Raw genomic sequence first — 18,048 nt, forward strand, 5'->3', positions numbered from 1 at the left:
AAATCCTGCCAAATTTGGGTCTTTCACTAGCCATAGTTGCTACCATCCAACTTTTCAATGTTGAAGATGGCACAGTCATTTGAATGACCAGCCATACTGCAAGAAAAAATAGGCAATGTACAAACCAAACAGGCTGTTGTAATGCCTGCAAACAGCCCCAAAACCACTGCCAAAACAAGCTCAAAACAAGAGGTACGGACTAAATAATGAGCTATCCACAAACTAAGACCAAAATTGCATCAAATGGAGGGGATTGCTCTCATAAATAATACAAAAATCTGCAATTACAGCATCCTGAAAATGAGGTACAGCAGTAAGAAATAAATGCCAAACAAGGGCAATCACTGATACAAAACAACTTGCAACATGTGAGCAGAAGTTGAAGTAGCTTAAGCTCAACTGCAAGTAACATCCAAAGCTCAATGTAACATCCAAGTATCAAGCAATCGGCTCCCACTCGAACAAAAGTCAGATGCCAAATGAGCAAACAAAGCTCAAATCCTCATGTGAGCGGCATCCAAGCATCCAAGATATATCAAGTACATAGCCGAGAGCATAAGACCCAATAAAAATTTCAAGCATGTAAGGTCATAGGCCTCTGAAGCACCCAATGAAGTAACCGACCACCAATGTCAAATGTCCTAAGCTCAAATCAAAGCTCAAATGCATTCAATAGCATACCCAAGCATAGAGCTTCAATGCCATGCACCAATACATCCGATAGAATGCCCGAATAGCATGAAAGAGCATTAGGCATAGACTGTCCCTGTTAAAGCTTGTTGTCCACTGTATGTACAGCAGTAAAACGATAGTCAAGATTGAGCAAAAGTGAGCTCAATCAAAGCCCAAAAGCATTCCGGGAGCATGGCCAAGCATGTAGCATCAACCATAGACATCAATGTATCATCCCAAGTAGCTAGGAAGCATCAACAAGCAATAGGCATATGCTTTCACTTATAAAATAGCCTTCAGCCCTGCTTATGATAGCAGTAAAAATGACAGTAAAACTGAGCCAAATATGGGCTTAAATCAGTCCAATAGATTGGCCAAACATTCCCCAAGTGTCCAGCATCAAATAAGCATCTTGAGAGCATCACATAAGCCAAGAGCATGCATGACATTTCCCAGACAAATAGCATTCAGCCCTATTATGAGAGCCGTAATATCTATGAGAAAACTGAACTAAAAGAGTGCTCAAATCAGTCCAATAGCATCTCAAACCAATGACATATGATCCCCCAAGTATCCGGCGACAAAACATAGGTATACGGGCATCCCGAGAAGCATATTGAAGATATGGCTGTCCCTGCTTTATGACAGCATACTGCCCTGTTTGCACAGTTAATAGCTGAAGCTAAATGACTCAAAACCAATGCTCAATGTTAATGGTCAATGCCGAGAGGAGTGGTAAACAATGCCAAAGCCTTTGTCCAATGCCAGGGAGTGGTTGTGCAAGCACAAGTGCTTGAAAATGGCCATAGCTGAAAAGACGTTTTTGTATTTCCAGCCCTAAATATTGAGTCGAATACTCCCTGAAATAAGCTCAATGTAGACTTAAGAATGCCCTAAGATAGCCCCAATAGGTTCTGAGAAGTCCTAGAGCAAGAACCTCAAGAGATGGAGCTATGGTTGCCAAAGGTGAAACCCTATTGTAGGTAACTCGAATGACAGCTGAAGCAATTCCAAATTGAGCTTGAGCTCACGAAGAAGATGGTTCTAATACCAATTGAAGGGAGAAGCCCAAGTGGAAGCACGAGCAAGCGGAAGCAAGAGAGGTGTGAGCTATGGCAAATGGAGCAAGAGAGCGAGAGAGCGAGAGAGCGAGCGAGAGAGAGAGAGAGAGACTCATGATGCGGAAACTCCAACAGTCATAATGGGTGACCGGCCTTCCCTTCATTCAAATGTCGAATAAAGAAAGAAGTGGCAGTGATGGGCGTCCACAACCTGCAATGTGCAGGTGCGGGTACTGTCAGTGTAGTAATACACGGGCAGCTAGGCCCAGGTGCCTTTATCCCCAACACATCAACCATTGCCACTCACCAAAGTGGCATCAATAACAGAAGACAAACCCAAACATACCATATAATTAAATTTTGATCAATCCTTATGTTTCGTATCCCAGGAGAGCAGCCTTGACACAACTAACAAATCCATCAAGAAAAGAGTTAGCCTCCAAGCAATCCTCTATTGGATACCAATGCACCTTTTGAAGAACCAACTTCCATGAACAAACGAAATGAGTCACTAGAAAAGAGGAAGATGTCAAAAAAGGGCATAAATATTAAGGATATGCCACCACGAGACTTGAATGCAAGATACCATGGAGATCTCTCTCTCTCTCTCTCTCTCAATAGCTAATTGTATTAATTACAAAAGAAAGTACAAGATTACAAGATTACAAGGTGCAAGTTGGGTGTAGACCATCACGCATAAACCACATACAACAGATTCAACAAATATAAAAGGACAACTGCAAGAGGCACGCCAGAGCTAGATGGGCTGCTTCTCAAAGGATCAAGAGTTTTGACAAGATTTTGTCCTTTGCTGCCAATGCCTCTACTACACCATCTTCAAAGAAGTCTCCCAATACTGCAAAGGGATTGGGTCTCTAATGTTCAGCTCACAAGGAAGAATGCAATTCCGCACGATGGGAGGTAGAACCTAGGTAGTAGCAATCCCATGGAGTGATGGCTCTACCAACAACATCGAAGGCCAGCTGAACTGTAGGGCCACGGGCAAGCGGTGACAATTGGCTTGATTGTTGTTGTTGCAGTTGCTCTTTGGAGAGCAGTATCTCCTTGGTGGGAGTACGAACTCAGGTAGTAGGCCCATCAAAAGTTTTACCTCAGCGATGATGACAGTGCAAACAAGGTCCTGTGAAGAAGAAGGCTCAGTATCCCTCGCTTTCCCTTGTTGCGCCATGCTTCATCCTTGTGCTTCCAAATCTAAGGAAGAAGTTGATTGCTTGCCTTTAGCGTGAATGGGCTGAATAATCTATTGTTGTGTAGAAGGTGAAGGCTTGTTTTGGTCCTTGTTTTGGTCCATATCCATGGGCTGATCCACTAGGGTGCTCTTTCGGTCAAGACATTTGGCAATGAAGTGACCTAGACCACACAAGAAACAATGGCCAGCAAAAGTACCCCACTCGAGCCGGAACCAAAGAGACCACATGCTGCTACAATTGAGACGCAACTAGTTGGGTCGCTTCTCGGCAATATTCCACAGTATGCACAATCGACTACAGTTGGTTGCCTTCAAACTTGGGGGTAACAACACAAGGCCTACTGCAACCATTGCATCCTTGAGAAGGGCCCAATAAACAACCGGGCAGCTCTCCACTTCCACCCATACTAGACATACTTGCTTGAGTAAACATTGGAAATCTGTCATTGGACACCACGACACAATATGCACCAACTGTTTATTAAAGAAAAGGGACTGCTTATTGAGGAGGTTATCTCGTGCCAAAGTAGAAAGAAGCACAACCTCGTAGAATCCATGAAATTCAGCGAAGATCTCCTCCACACAATCAATCTGAAAGGATAGATGTCAACCATTGATAGATCCTAGCAAGCATAGGAATCCTACCAATGAAGAAGAGAATAACGCCTCACTCCTGAAAAGCCAAAGAGGGAAGAGCCTCCTCAATGTGCACTTATGTATCCAAAGCCTCCTCCTCTGCACAATCAAAAATAGCTCGATCCCTCCGTCTCCCCCCAACGCAACTCCTCCCTCCCAACGCGAACCCCCCCCCCCCCCCCCGCAAGCCCTGCCTCCCCTGCTGCAAACACACCACTGCTGCCCCACCCGAAAACCTGCCCCCCCACCCACTTGAACCTGCGACGTGTCCTCCTACCTAAGGATCTGGTTCCCTGCCCCTCCGCACTCCCCCCCCCCCCGGCCTCCACTGCCTCCCCCCCAGCTTTTCCCGTACTGTGGCCCGCGGCACTACTTGATAGACCTAACACAATCTCTCGCCTCGCTGCGAGCTGGACTACATCAATGTCCAATACCTCCCCCGCTGTGTAAACAAGCATTCCCCACCCCCCCCCCTTGCCATCGGCCCTCCTACCCTCCAGTTACTCCCTTCCTCTGCAGCAACATACCCCCCTCCTCCAACAGCGCACCACCGTGAGTGGTAGGTCCTCAGTTGGGAAGCGCAATGGAAACCTCTAGTCAGACGCCAATGCATTCTACGAGTGCCCCCCAGTCAAACACCTTGCGCATCATCCTCTCTGAGGAAAAGCTCTTGGCCGTCCGGGCCACAAAGTTGGAGCTTAAAGAAACAGCGATCTTTGGTCAGGTCGTTGGACATTCCCCATCGAGAGCCCAGCTGCAGGATTGGCTCCACTCCACGCTGCGCATTGGCACGGCACAGATCTTGGAGGCACTGCTCATGGGCCGAGGGATCTTCATGGATCGACTCATCTCTGCAAACACATCCCGTGAGTTGGTGGAGAGCTCGCCCTATGCCTCCACAAAGGGGGTTATCTACATGGTTCCCTGGTATAGCGGCTTCACAGCGGAGTCATTTGCACTCCACAACAGTTTTCTTAGACACCCAGTCACTCTACTTTTTCCCGGACTGGCAGTAGAATACTGCCAATTAGTGGAGGACTTTGGACGCCTTTTTGGCACAGTTCTCCCTGCTTCCTTCGCGGATGCAGTAACAACTGCAGGAGTCCCAAAGGTACGAGTGGTCGTGAAAGACACAAAAAGCATACCAAAGTTCCTGGAGATTGAGGCTGGAGGTCACTCCTTTAGGCAGCAGGTCATTTTGACTGGGCAACCAGGGCAGTGTCTGTGCTGCCATGACTTTGGACATCAAGCAGCAGATTGTACGCATTTCGGGGCCAAGGCGGCTCTGGCGACAGGCCCATAGGTGGACGCCAACAACTTCACACGGGTCCAGAGACGACAGACAGAGAGACAGCAGGGGGGTCGCAGCCAACGCCTCAATCACAGCCTCGACAGCAAGGCGTAAGAGGGCGAGCAACACCCCCTCGGCAGAGCACTCCGCAGCCCCCCCTTGCCCGTCTCACCCAACAGGACCACAGTCCCCCACAGCCACCACTCGCGCCATAGACTACCCCACCTGAGATCCCATAGCCCCCACACCCACCCTCCCCCACCTCCCAAGCTCCCCCCACTAACCCTGGCCCACAACCCCCCCTTCCAAGGCCACCAGCCCCCACCACATACTTCCGACCATCCCTCGACCCTCTTCCCCCCCACCATCTCCCCTACCAAGCACCCCCCCAATCCGCACCCGTTTCAGGTGATCCTCCCCATACCCACTCTTGCTCCTCCCACCGAAAGTGATTAGCCACACACGCCTACATCCTTCTCGCACCAGCAGTCTTTCCCCGCCCACACAGCCACCAGCTCATCTGCCCCTGCTCTCCATCACACCTTTCCAAGACGGGCACAGTTGTTGCCACAGGAGTTTTTTTGCAGTGGCCCATGGTCCCACCTTAGAGTTGCGGAGCACGGAGAGTTCCCACTACCTCTAGAGTTGGGGATCTTCGTGGTTCGCAAGTCAAGGAGGAGCAAGGTCCATCTACTAGCACCACCAGATGGACCAAACTACTCTTTCTTCTTTCAGCCCTCTCACTCAGGGGATTGGACAACGACACAGATAGAGGAGTTGAAGAGTCAGGTGGCAGACCACATCTACCAGTGGATGGAAGAAGAAGAACTAGCATTGTTTACACAGTAGTGGCTTGGTTGCATGATGGACATTAATTGGTGGGCTGGTGCCGAGGTCCCACACTTGAGCATTATCTCTCGAGATCCTCCACAGTGGAGGGCTCCGAGGGATGTGATCGAGTGGCCCCTGGCACAGGTGGCCCGTTTCTACTAGTGTACGGAGTCGCGACTCTCAGCATGGCTAATAGATGCATTGATAATACCACCTGGAGCATCTATCATCCCTATGGTCGGCCGAGGGCCACCATAGGGGATTGGAGTTCGCCGTCAAGACCTGCACCAAAGCGTACATGCATGCTCCATAGTTTCTCATCCTCATCAGCAGCCTCCACACCGAACAGCTGTTGTTCGGTGTGTCACAAGTTTCCCCATGAGCTTACACCTTGCATCCTGGAATGTGAATAGTCTCCACTACAATGGGGCACGTGGTTCCAGGAAGTTGATTGTTCGGCAAGAGCTGCAGCCTGCCCTTGCTGGATGGATCGACATTTTACTTCTACAGGAGCACAAGCTCACTCTCTCCCCGACCCAGCGGTTAGGGAAGGTACTCCCGGGCAGCTCGCACACTTACTAGGAGCACGCCATAGGTGCCCACGGCAGGAGTGGAGGCGTATGCACCTCTATTGGCCCGAGTCTCACCGCTTGTGTACGAGACCACAGAACGATAGTGGCAGGGAGGGTTCTATGGATCACACTGGATATTGGGGACTCATGCCTTGGAGTCCTCAACGTCTATGCCCCTATGAAGGTTAGGGCACGCAACAGGTTCTGGGTGGAGATCGCGGATGGACTCCTAAAGGTGGACTCTCGGATCGTTGGAGAAGACTTCAACAACCTGGAGACTTTGGAGGACCAACACGGCAAAGGCAAAAACTACCATGGCATGATCCAGGAGCGGCAGGAGGCATGGGAGGTATTTCTATTGGCAGTAGATGCACGTGATGCCTGGAGAGACCCTATCTTCCACAGGTGGCTAGGTGGAGTCCTGCTGGAGTGGTTGGAAAGGTTTAATATGGGAGAATAGAGAGGCTCTCATGGAGGCCAGATTGGGCAGTTGGCGGGCACCACGTTGTCTAATCATTGCCCGATTCTCCTGCCACTAGATCCCCCAGCATCTACCCTAGAAACTCGATCCTGTAGGATCCCTGACTCGATCTATAGGAGGGAGGAGGTGACGAGGCAGATAGAGCGGCTCTAGACTAGGTAGTGGGGCAGGAGGGACCGGATCGCAGAGGAGCTTACAAAGGTCCTAGCCGAGTCTAGCAGAATCTGCCAAGAGGCAGCTATACAAGCTAGACAGCAGAACTGGGAGGAGAAGAGAGCGCTCCGGTGGGACCTTGCAGCCACACAAAGATTACTACATGAGGCACCAGGGAATCCCACCCTCCACGCACAGGAGGTGCGAGCGCGAGCAGTCATTGCTGGCCTAGAGGACAAGCGTTCTGTGTTCTTTTTCCACACCTCAGCAATTTTTTGGGCGCAGAAGGGGGACACGATGTGCAGGGAGTTTTTCCAAGTGCACCAGCCTCGCACCTCAGGAAAGCAGATACGCAACCTTCAAGATCAGTATGGGAGGACTCGTTCTAGCCCAGACTGGGTGATGGAGATTGCCACTGATTACTACAGACGCCTTTTTCACAGCCTCAACTAGAGAACAGCGACGTAAGCAGCAGGTCTGGGATCACATCTTGTCCCTTGTCACAGGGGAGATGAGACGCTCCCTCCTAGCCCCCTTCATAGAGAAGGAACTAGAGGAGGCTTCCCATACACAGGACGGGTGCAAAAATGCCCAAGAGAGAATGGCCTCTTTAAGGCCTTCTTTACTACCTACTGGGAAGTGGTGAAGGACTCCCTACTGATGACCTTCCAAGAGATTTTCACTTCAGGACAGATGCGGGAGCCCTTCGGCAGGCCTTATCAGTCTTCCCCCCAAAGGGAAAGACCGATTGGAGCTTTCCCAGTGGAGACCGATCACCTTATTGTCAATGGCCTATAAGGCACTGGCAAAGATGATTGGTAGGCGACTACGCCCCGTGCTGCCAGACATCATCCATGACACACAAACAGGCTTTGTCTAGGATAGGAGTATCCTAGACAATGTATTCACCTTCTTTGAGACGACAAAGTGGGCTCAGCACAGTGGGCAGAGACTGGCCATACTACTCTTGGATTTCGAGAAAGCTTATGACGAGGTTGACTGGGATTTCCTAGAGGACACCATGGTGAGGTTGGGTTTCCCCTAGGCTTGGATTCACGAGGTCGCCACACGTCAAAAAAGAAAAACTTGCTTACAATTAAGAATATGTCCTAACAGTCTAGCACACATTTCTCAAAGAAGAAATTTAACATCATTATCCCTGTTAAAAGAGCTCAGTAATTCAACCCCAACCATCTCAACCTCTACTTGCATACGAACTCCCAATTTGTGATGCATTCTAGTGGCATGTATCCTCTTTAGAGCAGTACATGTATTTCCACATACTAGACATGTACTTAAACAAACCTTTGAATAGAGTTTTCTTTGCTCCTATTTCTGATGTTGTCTAATACTTCATCTTATCAGCAATCCTTGGTGTTGTGACGTCTAGTATAAACACCAACTCTCTCCATCACACACACACAAAGAGACCATGAATACTTCAATCTCTTATTGTATATACTGCATGTAATCACATACACGTGATGTACATACATAGCACATGCACATATCAAAAATGTGATTTGGCATACCTCTTCCAGAAGAAGTCCAGGCACCAAAGCATACACCTCAAAGCAATCATGCTGCTACATACAAACCATTTGGTTAGTTGCTTTGAGTTCTAGCAAACTGATAACTTAAAAGTTCATCTACCACATAACATATGAAACTCCTTTTGCCATTCAAAAAGCCACAACTACCCACTGATTATGTACACATTCAATCTCCCTCTCCCTTCCCCCCTCTTGTAGAACACCTCCTCTCCCCCTAGTAAAAGCACTACTTTTGTTAATTGAATAGAGAATAGACCACAGAAATAGATCATCTAATAGTTTTCACATTCAGTCGCTTGACAACATGTGAAGGACAAGTCAATCAGTCAAATAACCAATTTATTGTATGGCTCTTTTGATAGATTAATTGTTATTGTATGGCTCTTTTGATAGATTACTTCAAAGAAATATTCAATTTAAGCTCTCAGGATCAAGTATCTAAAGCCAAACATGAAAAGTCCATGTTGATCATTTCAAACAATCGCATTTACCTCCTATTTTTCAATCACCAGCTCCCTGCACACTCTTTTGGTAAAGTAATTGGTCTATTAAGTTTATGTATGAATGTGATCACACTCTGCTGAGGGAAAATTAGTGAAAAAACAGATCCGTTTGGTAATTAACAATTTCCTCTGGCCAATAATGAAATTATGTAAAGAACGTTTAAGGAGAGCAGAGAGTCCAAATTTTGAGAAAGAAAAACTGTTGGTTGTAAAATTTCAAATTCTGACACTCCAAAACCTCATCCATGCTACCCAGTGTACATAGTCTGCTACAGGCAAGCAAATAACTTTATATCTCCGAAAGCTGGCTAGGCACTCTTGTCCACCCATTCCAAGGTTTTGGCTTAAACCAAACCACATTACCATCATACACTCTATAATATGTGTGCAGGCGTGTGCACATGCCCATGTGCTTGTGTAACATAAATAAGATCACACACAGTGATTCCCATTCAAAATTTCAAGAGAAAAACAGAAGTACAAGCAGGTTGAGCATATTAGAATGCCAAAACTTACTGAGGCAGTTTTCCACATGCAATCATTGTGCATGTGAGCTTTTTTCTTCATGAGGCAATGGGTGAATGAAAATCACACAATACAGGGAGACATTACGAGGGCTCAACTCTCACGGGGGCAATTGAACGAGGGATCTGGGGCTGGTTTGTCACACATTATCTATTTCAGCTCCATACAAGATTTGTGTGGGCAAACAATAGTAAAACTTTTGCATATGCCATGAAACATGATTGAAAATCATATGGAATACATTCAAATACATTCATTGAAAGAGAGATACAAGCAAGCACATGTGCAAAGGGTAAAGACTCTTCTGATCAAGACATGATATGCAGGATCCCCACTCTCATCATGTCACTGACAGGCAGGCCCATGTAGGATATCTGACATAGTCTAGAGGACACAAACAATGTAAACCAGGACTGTCCCTTTGCAAACAAATTCTGTGGACTATACCTTGAACAGGCCCATGTAGGACATCTGACATAGTCTAGAGGACACAAACAATGTAAACCAGGACTGTCCCTTTGCAAACAAATTCTGTGGACTATACCTTGAAAAGCCTGCTCAAATTACAGAAAGGATAGGGGAAGCAAGAGCACCACTCCCAAGAATTTTGATCCCTGTCTTAAGGTATGCTGATCATTTTGTGCTGATTTTAGTTTACCTCTCCAAGGATCACAGCATCATTTTGATGTTGTAATCCTTCAAGAGAACTCCCACCATGCTGCACAAAGGAGAAACTCATATCCACCTACATGCTACCACAAAGAGAAATCCCACTATCAGCATAGACAATCCAAGGTCATATGTCTGCTAGTTGGATCGTCACTTCAGCACTGTTGTCCATCTTCCAAGGCGATATAGTGGAACAAATATCGTATGTCTACACCGAGGTTTGAACCCAACTACTCTTGTACAAACAGAATGACTCTCTCTCTCTCTCTCTCTCTCTCTCTCTCTCTCTCTCTCTCTCTCTCTCTCGTACAAAAGATATTTCCGTGCCTCAACACTTCAACTTATCCAATGTCCATGTCAAATAGACCCGTGAGAGATATTATGGGATGATACTTATCCTCCCTTTTTCACCTACAACATGTCATATTGGTTCCACATTGTATCAAATCCCTAGGTTTGGAAAAAAGGCCTAGAACCTAGTGTAGGTTTCATGGCATGAAGAGTTAGAGGTAAAGTGTCCATGTGCTTCTTGACGAAGGTTTAGTATTGTTTCACCTATTGATAGATGCTAAGTGGAGAAAAGAAAGTAACTTGGCATACCACTCTTTGTAACAAACCTTTTGTATATCAATTGTTACCAAGACATATTGGCTCAATGATTCAAAATTAATTTGATCCTCATGTACTTTGAAAGGCGATTTGTATTATTCAAGTGTTTCGAAATATGATTAAATGTTCATCTTTCTATTTAAGGGTAGCCAATGGCTAGAACACCCTATAATTATACTTGGGTCCTCATCGACGAGATGCCCAAGAGAAATTAAAAGTTTAGTCAGGCGGTCAAATTGACCAAAAAGCTCAGATGACTAAGACTTTTACAGTTAGATAGTCACATGGACTACAAGCCTATATAATGAGTGGTTTCAAAAGTGAAACAAAATACTCTTGATCAAAAAAACAAACCATGAACCCGTGAACCTATATAATGAAGCTCTCCAAAAGCTAAATTTAGCAACTCCTAAAATTTAGAAGGTTACTATTTTGGAAGATGCTCAAATGGAAATTCTCTTTGTGTCAAAGGTTGCGGAATTTCTCAAAGAACAATTTTATCTTTAGCAACTATCTCAAATTCTTAACCATTTGAGAGATTTTTAAAGTAGAATGTTTAGAAGCTTCTTTCTCTAGAAAAGTGACATGTGGCACCTAGAAGAGGACATGTGTCATTTTGAAGCACAAGTGTCCCTACACTTGCCTTTTCAATAAACACTTGTCATTTGTAACGTGTACTTTTTACTTTTAAGTACCCAAGGCCCACACCTATATATTAAAGTAAAAGTTTTGGAAGCTTCTTTCTCTAGAAAAGTAACATGTGACATCTAGAGGATGACATGTGTCATTTTGAAGAGACGAGTGTCCCTACACTTATCTTTCTCAGCAAACACTTGTCATTTGTAACCTCTACTTTCCACTTTTGAGCACACAAGTCCCACACCTATATATTGAAGATCTCTCTCTTCATTTGAAACGGCTCTCATGCTGAAATTGCAATTGCATGCTTTGTACCCTCCTATCTCTCTCTCATCCAAAAAACATTTTCTACTTATCTTGATCTAATCCAAGCACTAAAGAAGAAAAGCAACTTACTACTTGGAGTTTACAAAAATTAGAGTTCCAAAACCCTAATTTTCAAAAATTGCAACAAATCGATCCTTTTGTATATGGTTTAAGCACTTAGTGCCTCTAGTTTTATTTCAATAAATTCCTAAAAAAGGGGAAAGGACAAGTTTCCCTCTCAACGTGGTGTCGACTCTCTCTCTCTCTCTCTCTCTCTCTCTCTCTCTCTCTCTCTAAATTTCATGTTTCAAAATCCTAATTTTCAAAATTTGCAACAAATCAATCCTTCTGTATATGGTTCAAACACTTGGTGCTCGTGGTTTTATTTCAGTAAATTCCTGAAAAGGGGAAGGGACAGGTTCTCTCTCTCTCTCTCTCTCTCTCTCTCTCTCTCTCTCTCTCTCTCTCTCTCTCTCTCTCTCTCACATTTTCATTGTGATAATTGATCGAGTTGGTTAAGTTCAAATATTTTCATTCTCACGTTCTTCCTTGCAATTATATTGATATCAGCCACGGTGATAATTGATCAAGTTGGTTGAGTTCAAATATTGTCATTCTCACGTTCTTCCTCGCAATTACATTGGTATCAAAGCAAGGATTTTTTCTTTGCAATAACTTTTTTGGATGATAAGATCTTTAGGCCCAACTTTCTCACCATGTCAATAGGCGAAGAGAAGAATTTTGGTGAACCACCAGAAGGCTCCTAACACTCTATATCTGTATGCTTCTCTAATTATGAGAAGATACAAAGATACAAGGAGCTACAAGCTAGCGGTCCAAAAATTCAAGCTTTGATAGAGAAAAGGGCTAAAGCACAAGCTGAAGCGAAGGTCTTTGAAGATTTCCTTACCGAGAAGACTCTTGAGACAGATAGTATTACGACTGTGAAGGCCTACCTCAGCATGAAAGGTATCAATGTTATTGATGCAACTAAGTCTACAAAATGTAACATATCACCTATCATTCGAGGATCCACCCAATCTATGACTTTAAAGTCTCATAATACACAAGATGCCTCCTCTTGTCCCAAGAATCCCTTCATGGAGAAGGACATGGAAAAAATCAAAGAACCCACTATTTCCATGGTAGCTAAATCTCCAAAGATACTTTTAGCAAAGGAAAACAATGCTAAAAAGACTTCAAGCCTAGAGAGAAGAGCATCAAGTTTGACATTTTCTATGGTAAGAGAGATTCTCACAAAGCTGTCTTTTACTAGAAAATTTAATGTTGCTTTTGGTGGTGAAGATTATACCAAAATATCAAAAAATAGGAGTTAAAATGCATCTGACGGATGCCACTTTGAATTAGTGGCTCAAAGTTGTTCAAGAGGAAAAAGAACCCAAGTCTTGGAAAGAGTTTAAGGAGATGTTCAACAAGTTTTTACCTTCATCCTTTGAAGTCAATGTGCAACAAGAATGGGATGAGTTGAAACATATATCAACAGGTTTGCAGTTTTTTCTCTTAAGTTTAATCTCTTAATGAAGTTACTTTCAATATGGAGATGAGAAAGTTTATCCATGGATTACATTCCACGATATGACGAGCTGTCAAGATGACAAAGCTTGATACTTTGAAAGCAGTCCAAGCTGCAACCTTAGAAGCTAAAGGACTGCATATGCCATGGGTGCTTGGTAAAGTCTCAAAAGAAAAACCACAAAGAAAGAAGATCGAGAGGTTTAACCAAAAGAAGCCAAATTTTAAAAAAATCAAAAAATAAGAATAGAGGTAGACCACAATTACCATTTTAAAAAAATAACATAAACAGTTAGTAAAATATACAACAGAAGAACGATGTTTCTCTTGTGGAGAAAAAGAACACATGGCTGGTCAATGCCCTAATAAGGCAAACAACAAAAACCAGCCCCAAAAGACACCTCAAGCAAATGTTGTACCTAAGGAATCCTTGCAACTGAATGAAACTCAGTCAGAGAAAAAGAAGCCTTTTATGACTTGGAGTAAGATTACTAATCAACCTATTCTCATACATTTTGACACAGGGGCTATATATCATATATCCATCCTCGCATTATTGAAGCTCTATATCTACCAAAGGAAAGGTTTAAAACACCAGCAATGTGAAGTGTTGCTTTTCAAGGAATGGACTCTGAAGTTACTTCCATTCTTGAGAAACTACGAATTGAGATATAAGATTATGTAGATCATGAGAGTTTTCTCATGGGAGATCTTGATCATTGTGATATTGTATTAGAAATACCTTGGCATAGAAGAATAGATCCAACCATTGATTGGAATCAAAATAAGTTTAGATTCCCTTTCAAGGGTAAAAATGTATCTTTTGATGTGGGGTGGAAAAAAAAGTCTATTCCTATCTTATCACATGAACAATTTTGTAAAGCAATGAAATTTCTTCGTACTTGATTTTTATCAAAGATTCTAATAAAGAGTCTAGAATTGAAGAGTCTATCTTAAATATCAACAAGAATCAAATGAGTTTCTTAAAGTAATATGAAGATTGTTTTGCAGGCACTTTACATGACGAATTACCACCGGAGAGACTAAAACATCATCACATTGATCTTATTCCTAAGAGCTCACCTCCAAATACGCCACCCTATTCTGTGAGTCCAACACAACAATAGGAGTTATGAAGCAAGTGAATGAGCTCTTGGAGAAGGGTCTAATAAGACCGAGTTCCTCACCTTTTTGCTCTCCAGTCCTCTTAGCACAAAAGAAAGATGGATTTTAGTGCATGTGTGGACTACATGGCTCTCAACAAAATTACAATTCGGAATAGGTTTCCCATTCCAAGAATTGATGATATCTTGGATAGATTGGATGGATCCAACTCATTCCAATTGACTTTAAGAGTGGCTACCATCAGATAAGAATTACTCCTCATATTCATAAAACAACATTCAAGATAACTTTTGGTTTATAAGAGTATCCTGTGCTATGCTCCCAAACCTTTAATAGAATTATTGAAAGAATCTTTAGCACACATCGAAAGTTTACAAATATTTTCTTTGATGATATTTTGGTACATTCAAAAGATGAAGAAGAACATAAGTAATACTTGAAAATAATGTTTCAAAAACTCCGCAAACACAAACTCTTACGTAAATGGTAGAAAGAGTAAATTTTTCATAGTTACCTGGAATGGGAAACGAGAACGGAAACGGGAACGGGGGGAACGGCACATATCTTAAGTGCCCCAAGTATGCCCTACATGACCCAAATTGCCCCAAAGAATGTCCCTCTAATTGCCCCAATACCCCTCAATGCTTGAAATTGATCCAAATGTCCCAAAATTGACTCGATTATCCCCATAGCTCCGAATTGCCTTGAATTGCCCAAATTATCCCAATTTTCCTTCGAATTAGACAATATAAATGGATGAATACCTTGGAATTGAGGATAGGCTGAGATTTGATTGTGATTTGCAAGAGTTGATAATGCATCAAATTTGAACTTTGCATAGACTCCTAATTAGCTTGTGGGTTGTCTTTGACACTTTGAATCTTCAACCCGAGAGAGAGAGAGAGAGAGAGAGAGAGAGAGATTAGTGTGTGCACATTAGGCAATGGAGATGAGTGAACATATGGTAGAATGAGTGTGACCCAAGCAAAAAGAAAAAACCGAAAAAAACGTCAGTTTTCGATCAACAGGCTTGGAACGACCGTTCCAAATAGGGAACGGCAGGGGGAACGGCAAGGAACGTTCCCTGGCCGTTTCACCTCCTTTGAGGGTTTGGAACACGTTAGACCGTTCCTACAGGCCAGAACGGCCGTTCCCTGTTTCTATGAAATTTTTCCTAGAAGACATTCTCACTACTTTGGCCATATTGTATCCACAGATGAAATTCAAATGGATCCAAAAAAAGTCAACGCTATTGTAGAATGGCCAGAATTAACCAATGTTCATGAAGTTCTACGTTTCTTGAGATATGCTCTTATTACAGGAGATTTATTAAATAGTTTGCAGTGGTTGCTAAACCATTACATAATTTAACGAAGAAAGCAATGGCATTTCGATTAACCAAACTAAAAAAGAAAGCTTTTGAAGCTCTAAAGTTCTATATTAGCAAAGGATCTATTCGAATTATACCTAATTTATCGAAACCGTTATTTGTGAAATGTAATACTTTAAGAGACTGCATTGGTGCAGTCTTAAACCAAGAAAAACATGCAGTTGCTTATGCAAGTAGAAGATTGCAAAATGTGAAAAAGAATGCTACTACCTATCAAAAGGAGTTAATGGTCATTATTCAAGCTTCAAAAGATTGGAAACTTTTTCTTTTAGATGGAGACTTTCTCATCAAGACAGACCATGATAGTTTGAGACATTTCTCAACCAACTAAAGATTTTTTAAAAGCATATTCGATAAGCTAATTATTTAGCTTAATTTAACTTTTAAATATTGCTTATTCCTAGGAAACAAAACAAGGTAGAAAATGCTCTATCAAGAAGACCTCAAATTCATGCAGTATCCATGATTCATCATACAGATTTCCCTAGTATCAAGGACATGTATGCTTCCGATAAAGATTTTAAAATCATTTGGAAGAATTTACAACTTGGTAAAAGGGTAAACTCTTATGTTATTAAATATGGATTTCTTATAATAGAGAATAAGCTGTGTTACTAAAGATTTCATGCCTAATGGAAAAATGTCATACAACATCTTACATGGCTCATCGTGATATTCTGGCCACACCCAAGACACTTGAAATGTATTTCTTTTGGCTAAGTCTCTGACAAGACATTGAGCAATTTACCAAAGAATGTATTATGTGCCAAAAGATTAAGTTTGATCATCAAAAGCTTGTAGGACTTTTACAACCATTACGAATTCTGAGCCAACCTTGAAAAAGCATTGCTATAAATTTTATTTTTGACTCGCCAAAATCAACAAATGGCAATGATCGCATATGGACTATTATTGGCAAGTTTGGCAAATAGACTCATTTCATTCCAGTCAAGAAGACTATGAAGTCTCAACGTATGGCTAGAATATTTATTCAATAAATCTTTAAGTATCATGGGTTACCACAATCCATTGTGGATAATAGAGATCCACGAACCACTAGTCTCTTTTTATGAGCTCTTTTTGAAAATTTGGATACAAAGCTTAACTTTTTTTCTACTTATCATACTCGAACAAATGGTTAAAGTGAAATAGCCAATGTCACAATATTGGATATGCTGAAGTGCTATTGCCATGAAGTCAATCAACAATGAGAAAAGTATTTGCCTTTGATAGAATATACATATAGCAACACATTTAATACTTCTACAATTAAAACACCATTTGAGATCATATATGGAAAACCACTTTTATTATCTATTCTCAAAACCAAGAATGAGATATTTCATGCCGATGAGTTTGTACGTGATATCGATACAACTTTCGCCCAAGCTAGACGAGCTATCCAAAGATCACAAGAAAAGCAAAAGAAAACAGAACATAAGCATCGAAGGCAATTGATTTTACAAGGAGATCGGATGTGGCTAAAATTTGACAAAGCTCACCTAAGCATCTCCAAGAGACTTCATCCGAAGTAACTAAGCTTGAAGCAAGAAATTATGGGCCATTTCAACTTACTGAAAAGATTAATGATATTTATTGCAAGTTACAACTTACAGAGCATTGAAAAATTCATAATGCTTTTCATATCCATCTTCTGAAGCCTAATGAAGGGCCTCTATCATTGGAACTTGCAATAGAGAATCCACCTAAAGTAGATGAACAAGAGAAGATACTTCAACCAAAGTAAATAGTCTTTCATATGATCAGGAAAAGAAAAAGAAAAAGAAACATTTCTAGAAAATTCATTTTCAAAATTAAAAATTACTCTCGCTTAGATTCTAAATGGATTTCAGAAGAGTATTTTAAAGACTATCCAAAAATACTTTCAACTTATGAAGAAGCTGAAGGATCAAAAATACTTCAAGAAATGTCTTGAGAAAAAGATGGATTTCAAGAGGAAGGGATATAGCAAACCTTTTGTATATATTGTTACTAAGACATATTGACTCAATGATTTCAAATTAATTTGATGCTCATGTACTTTGAAAGGAGATTTGTATTATTTAAGTATTTCAAAATATAATTAAATGCTCATCTTTCTATTTACGAATAGTCATTCGCTAAAACGCTCTATAATTACGCTTGGGTCGTCATTAATGAGATACACAAGAGAAATTAAAAGTTTAGTCGAGTGGTTAGATTGCCCAAAAAGATTTCAGAAAGTAAAACTAAATGCTTATGATCGAAGAAACAAACCATAAACTAGTGAACCTATATAATGAAACTCCC

The 18,048-nt window shown here is 42.2% G+C and overlaps 1 protein-coding gene across 10 annotated transcripts in view; it reads right to left on the reverse strand.

Annotated features, from left to right (window-relative positions):
* LOC148037934 (AT-rich interactive domain-containing protein 5-like) overlaps positions 1-18,048 on the reverse strand; it is an 85,535-nt gene that overhangs the window by 18,005 nt on the left and 49,482 nt on the right. For 5 of the 10 annotated variants that reach the window (XM_087676957.1, XM_087676958.1, XM_087676953.1 and 2 more), the window contains exons 9-10: positions 8,440-8,493; positions 3,589-3,678 (exon numbers count right to left, since the gene is read on the reverse strand). The exons of 1 other annotated variant lie outside the window; for it this stretch is intronic. In XM_087676957.1, coding sequence (XP_087533083.1) covers positions 3,589-3,678; positions 8,440-8,493 — 144 coding nt within the window. The remainder of the gene's footprint in view (positions 1-3,588; positions 3,679-8,439; positions 8,494-18,048) is intronic. 4 more of the 10 variants (XM_087676960.1, XM_087676962.1, XM_087676954.1 and 1 more) reach the window with 3 other exon arrangements.

The sequence above is a fragment of the Lygodium microphyllum genome, chromosome 4 (assembly GCF_053477565.2).
Source record: "Lygodium microphyllum isolate KBCC chromosome 4, Lygodium_microphyllum_v1.1.10, whole genome shotgun sequence".
NCBI lineage: Eukaryota > Viridiplantae > Streptophyta > Polypodiopsida > Schizaeales > Lygodiaceae > Lygodium > Lygodium microphyllum.